The 15,573-nt window shown below is 46.0% G+C and overlaps 1 protein-coding gene across 3 annotated transcripts in view; it reads right to left on the bottom strand.

The window, feature by feature from the left end:
* Positions 1-15,573, bottom strand: part of ENOX2 (ecto-NOX disulfide-thiol exchanger 2) — a 50,867-nt gene that overhangs the window by 1,653 nt on the left and 33,641 nt on the right. For all 3 annotated transcript variants that reach the window (XM_040613945.1, XM_040613944.1, XM_040613946.1), the window contains 6 exons: positions 10,664-10,778; positions 8,815-8,996; positions 6,744-6,851; positions 5,859-5,915; positions 4,562-4,670; positions 2,943-3,028 (listed from right to left, as the gene is read on the bottom strand). In XM_040613945.1, the coding sequence (XP_040469879.1) occupies positions 2,943-3,028; positions 4,562-4,670; positions 5,859-5,915; positions 6,744-6,851; positions 8,815-8,996; positions 10,664-10,778 (657 nt within the window). The remainder of the gene's footprint in view (positions 1-2,942; positions 3,029-4,561; positions 4,671-5,858; positions 5,916-6,743; positions 6,852-8,814; positions 8,997-10,663; positions 10,779-15,573) is intronic.

Here is a 15,573-nt window from a genome sequence, read left to right as displayed (position 1 = left end):
ACTAACAGTTACAGGACATATAAAGAGCACAAGGACCATGTCCACCTTATATTCAATTGCCTGCAACGGTTTTCTTATGGCAGCAGAAAAATTAAAACCTTATTTATTATAATCACAAGAATTCACGATTGCTTCTGCTGTGCATTTGAGACTGCTTTGACATGTGTTCAGAGCTTTCCCTGCACAATAAACTCATCTACCTGCTGGTTAGGTAGAGCATCAGGATGTATTTTTGAATAAGAACATTGATATTTTCCAAGAACGCAGCACAATGTAACATCTTCTATTGACCTACCACAGTCACTGTCTCTTATTTTTAATTCCCTTTACAGTCTGCAGAGTTTTTGTAGCTCTGGACTTGCAGCACTGTGTGTTTCCAAGGACTGTACTTTAAGCTAGGTGTGTACTGATTGCATACCTCAGCAGTGCTTCCTTCCTGCTGGTTTCGTTTTCACCCCTGCCACGGTGGATTCAGCTTGAACGTTCTGTAATGTCAAGCCTGATCCCACTTCACTGTCTCCAATACAATGCATCACTGGATTTTCCAGAAGATAATCTTGAGTCACTGCCCCTACCATGCTTCCAAACTGATGTTCCACTCTGACCTTCTCAAGGCAGCATTACATTGCTCTTTTGATTCATGTACTTTCTGTGTATGCCAGCACGAATTACAGTTTTGAGCTAGCACTTAGCTAGGGAGAAAAGGTTTTTACTTCCAAAGCACAGGGTACCATTTACCACTGGGAAGACAACATACACAGAGAGGAGAATGTTCACTTTTAAGCCCTCATTAGTGCACAGGTGCATTCCTCTGAAAGCCCTTTGGCAGTAATTGCAGGTCCACAGTTTTCAGAGTGTGCCCAACGTGATAAAGATCAAAAGCATCTGCTTTGCAAGAAGGATTTGCATTTGGTGGATACACTTTTGTCATCGTGCTGTTCTGGTATCAGGCAAAAACAACAGTCCACATTTTGACAGAGGCAGAGAAAGAGCACAAGCTCAAGCTGGCACTAAGTCTGGTAAGGCAGAGGTCCAACCTAAGACATGAAACAGAGTGGACACCCTGGGAGAAACATCACCTACACTGCCCAGCACCTGCGATGCCCAGAGTGTTGCAGACAGTTTCTGTAAGGACTGTTTCATGGCTTCAAACCACCCTCTGTTTTAATTTCTGCACTGTCTGCTGGCCTTCTTGGTGAGAATGGTGGGCAGGGAACAGGGAAAAAACATTCCTCTTCCTCTCCTGCTGGCAGCATCAAAAAACCTGGTTCTGCTTTCAAGTGCTCCTCCTGAACTTCTACCTCACCTCAAGCCCAAAGATCTGCTAGACATTATAAGCAACACTCCTAGCTAATACCTAGCTCCTGCAATAACCAAGAGGAAGAGACCAGAGCTAAGATGCAACCTGGAGAAGAAATGGGAAGACCTCCTTTCAAAAGACCAGGCACAAAAGACCTGGGCAAGTCAGCAGCCTGCTGTGTTTACCTGAGTGTCAGCAAACAATAAAAAGACCAGATGCCATTGCAGAGATTAAAGGATATACTTTTCACAGGGCTTTTCTGCTAAGCTTATTGTAGAAACTTCTAGTAGCCCTTTTCTGTGCTGTAGATTCCAGAGAGGAAGTGTCAGAAGTCAGATCAATGATACAATGGCATTTCCTTAGGAGTTCTAAAGAAAAATAAAGGCAGCTGTTTGCAAAACAAATTCAGAACTAGAATGAGAAGACAGATTATTAGATGTCTTTAAAAGGCTGGAGTGAGCCTGGAAAACACAGGCCAGAGAGCTGCTCTTTCTTTGAATGGGGTAAAATAAACAGTAAGTTATAAACAAAAGCAGCTGAAAAAGAAGAAATGATTCCCACACTGTAAGTAAGACTCCTGTTCCTGGGACACTTTGAGGAAGACAACTGAAGAACAGTATAGTAGAGGAGCAAGACGTAACTTCCTTGAACATTCAATAGCCTTTGCACAGTTCCTCCCCGTTTACTCTGAACAGGAGTCTGAAGCCAGCAATACACAGAAATACTGCAGGGAACAGCAGCTTCTGGTTGTACTAAGGAAAATGCACGAGCACTGCTTTTTTTTATTATTGCCCTTCTTGACCCCTGCATGCAGGGCTTGATCCCTCCACTTAGCACAGACCCCTGTAAGCAGGGACTGTGATTCAGTGCTTGTGCTTTTGTAGTGTAAGGCCCTTGCACAGCACCCTCCTAAAAATTACTTCACTGAGAGTATCAAAACAGAGACAGAAAAGGCTCAGTGAAGGGCCACAAGATCAGAGATACTGAAAAACTTTGCTCAGAGACACAAAAACAATATGACTGTCCAGTTTAGAGAGAATATATAAACAGTGGCATGGCAGATGTAAGATAATAAACAGTATGCAAGAGGTGGGTTGTTTGCTCTTTTCCTTAGAGGTCATAAGGATAAGGCAAACAGAGGCAGCAAACTTAAAACAGAATAAACAAAAATATGTTTTAGATGGAGATTGTAAAGATGCAATTCACTGCTGCAGAACACAGCTACTACCATCAAAGTGTTCTTGAATTACAAGCATGAATATCTGCAGTAAGAACATCATCCTCTACTCTGTATTTAGGTTAACATAAAGTTGCATAAGGGCTAAGCCAGAAGCTGGGCTGCTTTGAGAACCCTGATCTAGTGAAAGAGGTCCCCCGCCTACAGCAGGGGGTGGACTAGGTGATCTTTAAAGGTCCCTCCCAATGCAACCCATCCTGTAACTCTAAGTTCACGCCCTCCCTTGTCCTCTCCCAGCAAATTACTGCAGTTAATCGACACCAGTTATTAGTGTCCAACTCCAGCACCATTCCCAGGGAGGGACTGAAACTCCCTACCAGCCACAGAGCGGACACACCTGGGGCACAAACATATCGCCCAGGCTGGCTCAGGGAACTGGAAGTGCCGGTACGTCGGTACACCTACTTTGCTGTCCAGACGCTGCAGGTAGGAACAGATGTACTCTATGCTTGCTCCAAATGGGTGCACATGAAGAAATGTTGAAATTATTCCTGGGGAAAGGAACACATCAAACATTATTTCATGAGACGAACCAGCTGAGAACACCAGCTCTCTGCTACAGCTGGCTCAGCACAGAGGGACCTAATCGAGCATTTTTGGTTGTAAGTACAGTGAGGTTTGGCTCGTAGTCTGTAAAGGAAACAACAGCTAACCAACACAGCTGGTTAGTGCTTAAAACACACCTCACCACTCTCACTCCTCGCCGAGTACTGGTAACACGCCCAGTGATGAACCACACAGATTACCATACCTGTAGGGAAGCAAGGCCCAAGGAGAGGGAAAGCAGAGCTCTCCTCCAGCTATACTATCAAAGGTCAAGGAGCAGGAACTGACAGAAGGCAAATGGGGAAAGCAGCAGTGGCATGTGTGTCCCACCCCAGCAGTTTTGCAGCACTCAGCTAAACAGAGCAAACCACATTTGCACCCTGTCATGAAGAGGGTCCTTTCCAGCTCATGGCCAGCACTGCATATCAAAAAGGCTGACTTGCATTTCTGACCATCACCTGCAGAAAAAGGTGCTCCCCAAAGTCTCCTCCTTCCCAATGCAGAAACCAGCCCATGACCTGGCACAAACAGATCCACCTGCATAACAATAAATGATTTATTGTTATTCTCAAATCAGATGTAGAGGGATGGCTAAGGAGAACTTGGCTGAGTGACAATGAACTAAAGAAAATGCCTTGTCCCACCCAGCAAGGCAAGGACTTCTGTTTCTCCTTTGCAATGCTCCAGAAAATCCTCAACTACCCAGTGCTTTGGGCCAAAAAGTTGTAGCATGCCACATTAGGTTATTTTTCAATATTACTAGGAATAGGCAAGGGGAGAGGAAATAAAAAGGGTAGCAGACACACCTGTGCTGTAAATCAGAGGTCACCAATCCCTTTGTGAGCACCACTTAAAAATGCTGGCAATATTTCTCATTCCGTTGAGCCTGGACTTCTCTCCCTGCCACCTTTCTCCAACCCCTCATTCCTCTCTGGCTCTATCTTCTAAAACTAGTTGAGCTTATCTGCTGGGGATCCGCAGCACACCACGCCTGACCTAACGGTGTGCCTTACTGCTGTGTGGGTCCACAAGTGCCATCCACACTGTAAGGTGCTGCAGCACTCGAGGTGATTAAAGTCTTTGAGCCTTTGACGCTGCTTAGGATCCTGTAAGGTCAATTAGGCTCTAACTGAATGAAGACAGACCCTCTAACTTACTACCTTCAGTGATGCCTCCCAGAACAGCAACTTGCACTCCAACACATGCTGACCTGGACTGTCACTACACACAAGCCCACTTCACACGTGTGTGGTTTTGACTGAAAGGGGTACAGCACAAGATTTCCACATGGGCAATACATTAGGTGAAACCCTGACCCCTGCACATCTTGAGGCTTTCCTTGGTTCCAGGACTCCTGCCTCCATTGGCATGACCAAAGGAACAAGGGGTGACCAGAGGGAGCTGTGAGGCCACCTTGAAGTAAGTCCCACTCAGTTCAGGTCTCCAGCATTGTCACCAAGCCCATCGAAAGAACTTACCAACTAACAGAACTTCTCGTTCAGATTTCACAGGACTATTGCTCAACGTCTTCTCAGCTGGACACTCCTTCTCCTGGCTGCACGCACAAACTCTGGATGTACTGCTCTCCTGCAAAAAACCCACAGGGCCTGTTCCATGCACCAACGGCACAGCAGGCACTCTTACACATCAAGCAGCAGCCCAGTCAGACTTGACAGAGTCTGTATCTTTGTTTTCCCATTTCTGTGAGTCACTGCATTCATCGCATTGCTGTATCTACTGTTTATTTTGCAAAATGCTTCCAACAAGGCACAGCTGTGTTCATGCTGCTGTGACTGAATTATCAAGTTATATTAAAAGCCCACAAAGTTAAGTAAGATGCAACAAAGATGCTGATAAACACACTTTATCAGCCCTGTTTGCTGGTATGACGTCTGCTCTAGAAGGGCTTTATTATAAATAATAAAAGAAAACACAGACTAGAAAGCAAGCCTTACAGTGACTAATTCAGATGCAGATGCTTATTTTTCAGATGCCTAAACGGAGGCAATATGATCAACTAAGTGGCCAACGGCTGCAAAGAGTTTAGGATCAGAATGTCCTTGACCAGAGTTTGTGGTACTGAATTAAAACAAAATGTTGCATAATTTATTATCCCAAGAAAAAACACAAGACTGGCAGTGATGTAAAGACTTGGTGGGTGCACTAAAAGCAGTACTTTCTTTTATTCCTGAGTTTTATGCAAAATTCCAGTGGTCTGAGAGCTACAGACAGCTATAATTGGAAATAGCCTCCAGTCACCAGGACTGAACTTGGGCCAGTAACAGAGACAGAATTAAGTAAGCCCTTTGGTTCACTTAGCTTCTTATGCCAGTGCAGTTCTCAACTACACAGGACTGAACCTCTGCAGTCCTGGCCTAAGCAGGCTATAATTTGCTTCTACAGGAGATAAAGGTCTGCACTGTGGAAATGGAGCTAGCTTCAGGCTGGCACAGGGACCACAGTTCAGCCAGCAGCGTTATACTGGAAATGCACTGCCTACTTTCTCTTGGAAGTCCAACAGATACTTTTGAAGGCTAGTTGAAATAACAGTGCAACACATTATCTTTCACACCAACACCTACTGTTCTTCCAGCCACATGTTGCTAGCAATGGATAACTTGATGATTTTAATTTGTACATAAGGACAGCCTGTATGTAGCATGCTTAGAGACTTCACAACAAACCAAACTTTAAGAGATTGCTCATTTTACAATGAGGTGTCATTACTTCCCCCAGTAAGAATTCTGAGTGAAGCAGCAGAAAATAAACACTTACATTCCCTTGACCATCAATTGCATCTCTCTCCTTGTCCTCTTCATCTGCTATGCTTTGCTATATATAGGTAAAGAAAAGGAAAGATTACTGATGATAGTCTGTTATTTCTGTTCCTTGATATCAGGCACTGAAGCTCCTGCGCTGAAGATTACTGGAATACAAAGCCAGTTTTAGTAACTAGAAAGACATTATCTTCCCTAGCTCGTGGCACAAAACGATGGGGCTACAGATTGAAAATCTGAGACAAGACCTAGCACTTGGCACTACGGTCCTCAGTGGGAAGTGCCACATAATGTTTCTTGTCTATCCCTTATAATTGTGTCTGTGCTATAGAGAGGACCACGCAAGTTTAGATTCCTACACGTATCCACAATCAAGAGACACAGTGGATCACACCTGAGAAGAAACAGTATGCATTTCTGTTCAGAACAAATCCAGCAAGCATAAAAATATTACAGCACTGACAATAGTGTTTTATGGAGATCAAATCAAAACACCATCCCTAAAATGCAAGTCTAAAAACTAATGTTTGATAATTGAGACATTTTTTCTTATCATTTAAAGCTCAGGTTACAGAAAAGCAAATTTCAGCAGCAATAGCACTGTATACTATAAATGAAAGTTAATCTTTTATTTATACAGTTGCTTACGTAGATTGTCTCACTGGTACATGAAGCAATCAGCAAGTTCATTACTGACACACATCCTCCAATTTGGCAGGTACTTTTTTCTATCTTTCCAAAGACAACTGCTCCTAAGACAGTGTTAGGCATCTTCTACAAGAGTGCAGAAGGACAGAGGTCCATCACTGCGCTCGTGACGGACCACAAAATCTAAGGAGTACATTTACTACTGAGAATATGGAAGCACTGGGATGGCACATACCTGCTCCTTCAGGCTTTCTAATAATGTTTCCATTTTTACTTTTTCTTCTCTCACTTTTTCTAACTCGGCTTCTCTCTTTTTGTATTCATCTTGCACTTTCAAAAGATGCTGGAACAGAAAAGATAAACTCAGTTCTTAACCACCTTTCACCTCCTACTATTTAAGGAATATAAAATAAATAAGGGCTTTTTCATGAAGACGGGTCATATTCAGAACAACTAAAAGATTGTGTACAACAAGCAGAAATTGTTTCTACAATGTACCTTAGAAATGTCTTTGCCTGTAAGCATACAAAAAAAGCATGACTTTGCAAACATGGGGCAGTAATTCCACCATCAACAAACCTTCATTGTCCCTGAAATAACACGTGTTGTGCACTAGACTGTGGGCCTGACCCTTGTTAAAGCCAATTCCTCCTCTCCCCCACTCTGGTTCACACTATGGCCGTACCATCAGGACACGAGAAAGAGCAGCACAGACACAAGTGACCTGGAGAAGTCACTTTAAAGTCCTCCTACATCTCCAGCCCCACATTAATACAGAGGTGTCTTGCAATTTAAGAAAATACTCTGAAACAGCTACTAGTAAGGAGATTTTCACTATTATTTGCACAAGTCCACACTGCAGAAAAATGTGATGACTGCTCCTTGCCCTGGGCATCAGCCCAGTGGGGCAAGGTGCTTGCGACAAACACTACAGCAAGCTGTGCGATCCCTTGAGTAGCAAAGCTCAGGAGAAAGGCTGGGTAGGGAATCACAACCCAAACCTCAGAGGTGAGCAGAATGAAATTCTAAGGCCCAACCCCGTGCCTATCAACAAGAACCAAGCCGTGGTTGTGGATGTAACAGTCTGCTTTCAGAGCAAATTTATACTCCTGAATGGGTCCACAGGGAAAGCAGATGAGTACAAAACCCTAACTGAACAAACCAACACAGGCAACAGAGGGAAAATATGATTCATCTCCCAGTAGAGGCAGAAGAAAACAGTGCTCAAACTGCTAACAGCACTGGGCCTCTCAGAAACAGGCAAGATCAAGTCACCAGGAAGAGAAAAGCTTAAACGCTAATATGGTAAAGGCACCAGCCTAGCAGCTTTCCTAAGTCAAATGAAGATACATATATATCTATTTCAGTGAGTGCTTTCTTCATGCTTAAAACAACCCCATTCAGTTGTTTACTTTAGTATTTTCCTCCCTCAACTAGAAGAAAAGAGAAGAAGAAAAAATATTCATGTTATTCATTAATAGTTACAAACAAATAGCATCTTTTTTCACCAAGGCAGTTCCCTCCAGAGTATTCTCCCAGCACCATTCATCCTGGCAGCAGTGTAAACAGAAACTTGACCTGCCTGACACCTGCAAAACGGGAAATCTGTTGTCCTGCAATTCCTGCCATTTCCTCCTGCACTGAAGATGGAGACTACAGTAGGATTTTCCTGCCAGCTCCAACATCACAAACACCGGTGCCATCAGATTCATCCAAAGGATAACGACAGCCTTCACAGCATTGCTGCAGGTTCTTATTTTAACAATATGCTTACGTGAACTATTATATGCTCTATGTGCTTGGCTGTCGGTTTGGCTTAATATCTCAAGGGCTACTGTTAAGGTTTACGAGGACCCAAGCCACTCAACATTCAGCACAGGGAAATCCCAAACAAGAAGATAAGCCCTACACATTTCCATGAGAATGAAAGCCCAGTGAAGTTCAGAAAAGGTGTCAAAGCAAGCCTGGCATTTCCCGCTTTCTTGCTTATGCTGGTAACCAGGATCTCACATGGTTATGGAGCTGGTAAGCACAGACACAGTATTTGGGGAGTCACAGTGTGGTCAAGCAAAGAGCACACAAGGAATCCATAACCTACAGATTAGTTCCATGTGACTTATGAGTTCATACACAATCACTGTTTTGAATGGTTGGTTGGCTGGCTTTTTTTTGGCAACACTGGAAGTGATAGAAAGTTGCACCCATTTGCACTGAAAACCAAAAAGCCTTTGTTTGTGTTTCTGCTCCACATCACAGCCCATCTGCCTTGGAAGCAAGGCCATAACTATATAAAAGTCTGGGCCCACCTTCTGCATCCCCTGCAGAGCCTGCTGGAGAAGCTTCATCTGCTGTTCCTTGGTTGTGTCTTCATCCCTGCTCGCTTTGCCTTGCTCCTGCTTTAGAAGTTCCACCTCATTCCGGTAGGCATCCAGCTGCCAGCGCAGACTGTCATTTTCTTCTTTCAGTGCTTCCACCTGTGATACCAGCGCTGAAGAAGAAGGCAGGTAGGGATCAAAAGTCAAAGAACTGCGGGAAAGAAGTCCTTGGGTGCTCTCCCTCAGCACCTAGTTACAAATCCAGAGTACCAAAATGAATTTCTCCCGACGACCGTTTGCAGTATCTGTTTAGAAAACAAGCTCCTCTGGACAAACAGCAACACTCAGTAGTGAATGCAGTTAAGTTGGAAGGAAAAAAAAAGCAGCAAAAGAACATATTGGGGTGAAATGACCATGCTGGCAAGGAAGCAGGTTTCCTAACCAGCAAAGCTGAAAGACTCTGGGACAGGCTCCACTGGCACCTTCATCTAGAAGAATGTCTCCATCAGGTCATGGGTTGAAACACCTGCATCAGTCTGGTGTCTATACACGGCTTGATGAATTCAGGAATGAGATTATCTAACGTGACAGCTTCAAAGAGAGCTTCAGCAGGTTTCAAAACATACCCATGATGTGGAGAGCATAGCTTAACATCCCATAGCCTTGCTTGCTGTTAACCTTTGGTACTTGGGCCATGGCCAAAGCATGTGAAAGTTATGTTTGCCTGGGAATGGCACACTGTACTTGGAAGACAGGGAAGACAGACAAGGCACACTGCATGGGAAGAAGGTGGGGTTTGGTGGGTTTTATCTAATCATCCCTGCTCATTCTCCCAGCCAGTGAGTATGTGTTGGATCCCACTCTGCACAGCTACACATTTCACAAAGAAAGAACAGTTAGCAATATTCAGCAGATGAAAAACTGCTTTCCTCATACCAGAAAAACAAGGTGGGAATGAATTAACTCCTTAGAATGGATCTGGACAAAAAAAAAAGACAGATGCCAGGGTGAGCCCCTGCTCCTTATGAATGCAAAGAATGGAAATTTTGCCTGGTCATTTGGTCATTGCGTCTGCTCTTTGCTGCCATTCATCATCTGGCCACAAAGAGCAGGGTCAAGCAAGAGTCTCTAAGCTTCTACTACAGCTGAAAGAGATGCACATGCAAACATGCTTGTACACTGCACTGGCAAGTTTAGGAACAGTGAGGGGGATGTGGGACCGCCATCAGGCAAGAAAAGCCTTCCAATGACAGCTGATAAACAGCCCATGGCAGTGGGAAATGTACCTAAACATCACTGAAACACACAGTTAACAAGATTTGTGCCTGTTTGCCAGTGAAATGCTCAGAGCACCACTGAAACCCAGCACTTTTGAGGTGGGGACCTGCTGCTGTGTAAATGTGTCCCCAGTGCTGGGCAGACATCAGCGGTGCACTGAAATGGGACAGCTCAGGTCAACAGTGGTGTAGCTGCAAAAGCAGGGCACTCTGCACAGAGCAGCTGTGCAGATGAGCTCAGCTGCGCACCACTGCGCCTGTGCCGTTACCTGCACACGTGGCAGGGAGCTTACAGCTCCTCCACGTGCACCTCCATGAACGCCATGTGTCTCACTAGGGACTAGCTCTAGACACAGCTTTAGGTTACCCTCGCCATCGCAGGGAGGAGTGACAAACACTGGCTACAGAACCAGACACCGAGAGGAAAACAACTCCAGGTAACTGCAGTTGATTTTGCTCTGCCTGTGACAATGCTGGGGTAGAAAACAGTCAGAATGAGGCTTCTGAAAGAAACCACTGAAGAGACAAGTACTTTGTTTATGAGCTGTAAAAAGTGATTTTACCTGATTCTTCTGTTTCTTTCATCTCTGATGGATCTTCTATTTCTTCGTCAGACATTTCCATTTCTTCCTCTCTTCGAATACCCATTAGTTCATCATTATGAATGTTACGAATTTCCTAAGGTTCAGAAAGTAGAGTGTTTTTTTAAAATACAGATTACAAGGAACAGATTGGTTGGGTAAAAAGATGCCGAAATCTAAGTCTGCAAAACACGACTCCATGATACAAGGAAGGGGAAACAATTAAAAAAAATAAATTAGCACAGACTTAGATCAAAGACAATATCCAGCATGAGTCAATTTGTCAGTGCTACTGGTTTTACTGACTCTTGCATCTCCCTTTTGCTCTTTCCCCCAGGGCAGGCACCCAGCCTTGTCCACAGTGTAGTTTCTCGGTGAACCCTCTCCCCGCATCTGCCCTGCCTGACATCCACACGCCTGTCCTACATTCAGCTGCTGAACCTTGTAAGCTCCACTGGACCACTACCTCGTGTCTCCTTGCTCCTTGCATCTACATCAGTAACCCACTGCCACCACAAACTGCTGTCAGTGCCACCCCCAGCTCCACACACCCAAGGGCAGTACCACTCTTACCCTTCCCTGATGCCATTCTGCCCTGCCTCTTCCCTGCTGGGCTCCTACCCCACACTCTCCAGCTCAGCGCCCGCGATGCGTGCACCCACCGAGTGGGTTCAGCCATCGCAGACACGTATGCCTGACTGAAGTCAGCCCAGCTGCGTGAGCTGTGAGAAACTGCGCTAAGCCGTGCCTTCTCAGGAGCTAACACTGCCAGCCTGAGCTGGGACTAGACCAAACTAGAACGGCTACAGCTGCACCCCTGCGCTTACACCAAGGGGGTGTTTGACTACGAGTCCATCACTTGACACTACAAATACCTGTAACCCCCCCCAAGCCCACTGAGCTCTCCTGAATGGCAGAGGCTGCACGGCAGTGATCTCCCTTGAGCAGGGACGCCTCTCAGGGTGACCCATCAAGGCTGAGGGACCCTTTACCCAGCATCTAATATCTATAACAAGTTAAATGACGTTTTACATTACATCTAAGCTAGCAACACTTTTAATGTATATCTACATATCCAGCTATAGCTGAATTATTAGGTGTGTAGTAAGTAGTAGAGCGTTTGACTGCCGTCTAACCACTGTCAAACTGCCACTGTCAAATTGCTGTTTAATTACAATTCAATTATTGCTTAATTGCCATTTGGTTACCATTTAATTATTCAATCATCAATTAATTATCATTTGATCATCATTTAATCATCAATAAAACCCTTTTAGTTAACCTCACAACAATGACTTCTCTTAATAATTCACCTGCGACAGCACCTGCACCGGTGATGTCCCCTCCCGACCCAAGTAGCTGCTAGGTGACACGTCTCCCTGGCATCTCTTTCTCCTGCCACACAACATATCCTGCACCTTCCAAGCACTGGCCTACATGGCAGCTGGTACGACCCCACACACCTCTCTTGCCCCACTGCAGCATGACCATACCCATGACCCACCGTGCTGCCCAGTCCATTCCTCTCAGCTCCATGCCTCCTCCACGCAGCTGCACAGCTACAACAAAACCTACCAGACAGAGGTCATGCCAGTTAGAAGCAAAAATTGTGAGTACGCAGACAGAGGCCAAAGACAGCCCAGCCACCTCCCGACTCTTACAAATTCTGGTGCGCTTTGAAGCTTCTCTCCCTCTGTGCCAACCACTGGCACCTAGCCTCCACCACAGGGACTCTCCCTCTGGCTGCTGAGTTCCTCTCCACTCTCGGCCACAGCCTTGGCTCACATTAGGGATCAGAAAGGAACAGGGATGCTACCTCCTATGCTAGTCCCTGAGCTACCGCAGCTCCTGCCTGTGTGCGTTGTTCTGCTCCATTCACCTCGTCCAGGCAGAGCCAGCCAGCCTCCCCTGCTCCTCCAGACAAGATCCCCTGCCACAGCCAGCTCACACTGGGCAGAGGCAGAGCTCTGCACGGACACGCATCAGCCTGTTTGCAAGGCAAGGAAACACCTAGTGCCGCCTCTCCATCCTCTCTGCAGAGCAGGACAAGCAACATTCAGAAACCAACGGTCAGTTACTCGAGGAGATGGAGATGTCAAGAATACTTACTAGAGGCTAGCACAGGCAGCCAAGTGTCCCTACCCGCTGTCAATTTACCACAACTTCACTTGGATTATACCACCCCAGAAACAACCATAGGATAAAAGATATAGAAGATTTACTTATGAAATAAAATTGATGTCCACCTCTTACTCTAATGGCCTGAAACTTTCAAAAACTCTGCTGGCCAGCACCAAGCACACATCCAACAATCCCCCAAACAGAGATAACAACCATTCTTTCAGCTTGGATGGACAGCTTGGGGACAGCAATGTGGAACAGGCAAGAACAAGGCAGGTCCCAGTGTGATGGGCAGCACTGGCTACACTTGCAAAGCAACTGCTGCCTGCCCTAAAATAATCCATAAAACAGCAGCTGGGTTGAAGATCAAAGGAAAATCTTCCCACTGTCTTTAACTGACCCAGTACAACAGCCGAAAGCCTAAAGCATCCTTGAAGCTGGAGAAGGCTGTGCAGAGCACAGCACCCAGCGGGGCCAGGCTTGGCCGGGCTGCACAGCAGCTATACCACAGTTCACCAGCACCCTGCCTGCACCCAATGGGGAACCCTGGATGGGAGAGGAAAAAGCATCTGAGAAGCCAAATAGTGGAATGAGGCCCTTCCTAAGCTAGGAACATGCTGGCCGATAGCTACCGTATCACCAGGTCCCAAGCTTCCGTGGCTTCTTAAGGAGCTGCCTGCAGCTACAGGACATGCTGGCACTGCCTCGGAAAACCACCTTAAGTCATCACTGATAAAAACAAAACCCTGGCCTAACCTAACAACTCCCCAACACATCCCCATTCCCTGAGTTGCCCACCAGGCTTTCCTCCAATGCAGGGACCCACAGGATTAAATTCTGCCAAAAGCTGTATCAAGAAGATGCATCTTGTGGGTCCACCTTCATTTAAGAGAAGACCCTATGCTGGGGGAGACCATCAGGCTGAGCTGAGCAGCAAGTACTCCTGGAAGAGGCATCACCAATGGTCTCACAGCTTCTTCCCACCGGGAGAACTTACCTTGGAACAAAAGACAGCTCCAAATGGAGAGAGTGCTCCCACCCCAGTCACGGTAAGCAATCTCAATAAGCAGGATAGAGCACGAGCACTAGGGCTCTAAGCAGAGGTATGGTCTGAATCAGACTCCACCTGGTTTATCAGGTATAAAACAAAACTTTACCTACTACAAAAGGTTTGACTCAGTGGGATTTGGGAAGTCCCAGAAGTGCAGTTTCATGCAGAGATCACAGCCTGAAACTTCCCGCAAAGACAAAATCATTTAGAGTTTTCCAACATGGAGAATGATCACCTATACTTTATGAGAAGGCCACTGGACGGGTATTATACAACCCTACAGATATTTTCAGGCTGCAGCTATATAGGAAGGCAGCCTGCATATACCCAACCGAGGGGTGATCACAGATCACCAGCCTGTCAGCTTTGCCCAGATTTACTTTTGATGTTAAATAATCTTAAAGGTGAAAGACAACTTCTGGCTCTGCTGGGATAGACTTGTTTTCCAAGTCTGTAATACGGAACTCAACACCTGAGAAAAAACACTGAACCACAGGAAGATTTACACTGGAGGGAAGGGATGCCATCCCAAGGGACTAGGACAGGCTGGAGGAGTGGGCCCATGTGAACATCATGAGGTTCAACAAGACCCAGTGCAAGGTCCTGCACCTGGGTCAGGGTGACCCACAGTATCAGTGCAGGCTGCAGGATGAGCGGGTTGGGAGCAGCCCTGCAAGAGAAGACAGTACTGGTGGGTGAAAAACTGGACATGAGCTGGCAATGTGCACTTGCAGCCCAACCATATCCTGGTCTACATCGCCAGCAGTGTGGCCAGCAGGTTGAAGGAGGGGATTCTCCCTCTCTGCTCTGCTCTGGTGAGACCCCCGGGAGCACTGCACCCAGCTCTGGGGTCCCCAGCACAAGGAGGACACGGACCTGTTGGAGCGGGGCCAGAGGCGGCCACAGAAATGGTCCGAGGGCTGGAACCCCCCTGCTAGGAGGAGAGGCTGAGAGATCTGGGGTTGCTCAGCCTGGAGAAGGCTCCTGGGAGCCCTTATTGTGGCCTTTCAATACGTAACATGCAGAGAGAATACTGTGTCACTAAACGTGTATTCCCCACCATGGTCTTTCAGTATACAAAGGAGATTTAAGACAGAGACTTTTTTTACCAGGGTCTGCAGTGACGCTGTGGTGAAAATGTATTAAATATATTTAAATGTATTAAACTGATTACTGCTTATGAAAAAGTCTTTGTCTTTAATTAGGGATCACTTAACTTGTACAGTGAGCTCAAGGAACTCAAGGATAACTTTAATGAGCAGGTGGTGCTTGTCTTGAGGCCCTGAACAAGCAAGGTTGGAGTAGGACCATCCAGACAATAAACAGTGTGCAGCTACACCATGACATTAACTCCACCATGCTTGGGTGTCTGGCCAACATCCATGGCATATGTGAACTTCATGAACCATGAGATAGTACACACCTACACTTAGCTTAAACTTAAGGGTTTATATACACTAGGTGTGTAACGGTTTTTGGTTTTCACCGAGTATAATGACGGGCAAGCTCTGGGATTGGGCCAGAAGCTTCACCTATGGGCAGACACACCACGTAGGAATTTTCCCAGTTACTGAGAGACTCCTGGTGCTGGCTACAACGGGGCTTCCCAGCTGAAGTGTGGGCATGGATGATGTTAAGGTGGTGAGTGGTGGTTGATCCTTTTCTTAGTCTCAGCAACGCTCTGCAGTAATGATCTGATTCTTTGCCCCTACTGCTCTTT

This window comes from Falco naumanni, chromosome 14 (genome assembly GCF_017639655.2).
Source record: "Falco naumanni isolate bFalNau1 chromosome 14, bFalNau1.pat, whole genome shotgun sequence".
NCBI lineage: Eukaryota > Metazoa > Chordata > Aves > Falconiformes > Falconidae > Falco > Falco naumanni.
This window is presented reverse-complemented; position numbering and strand designations above follow the sequence as displayed.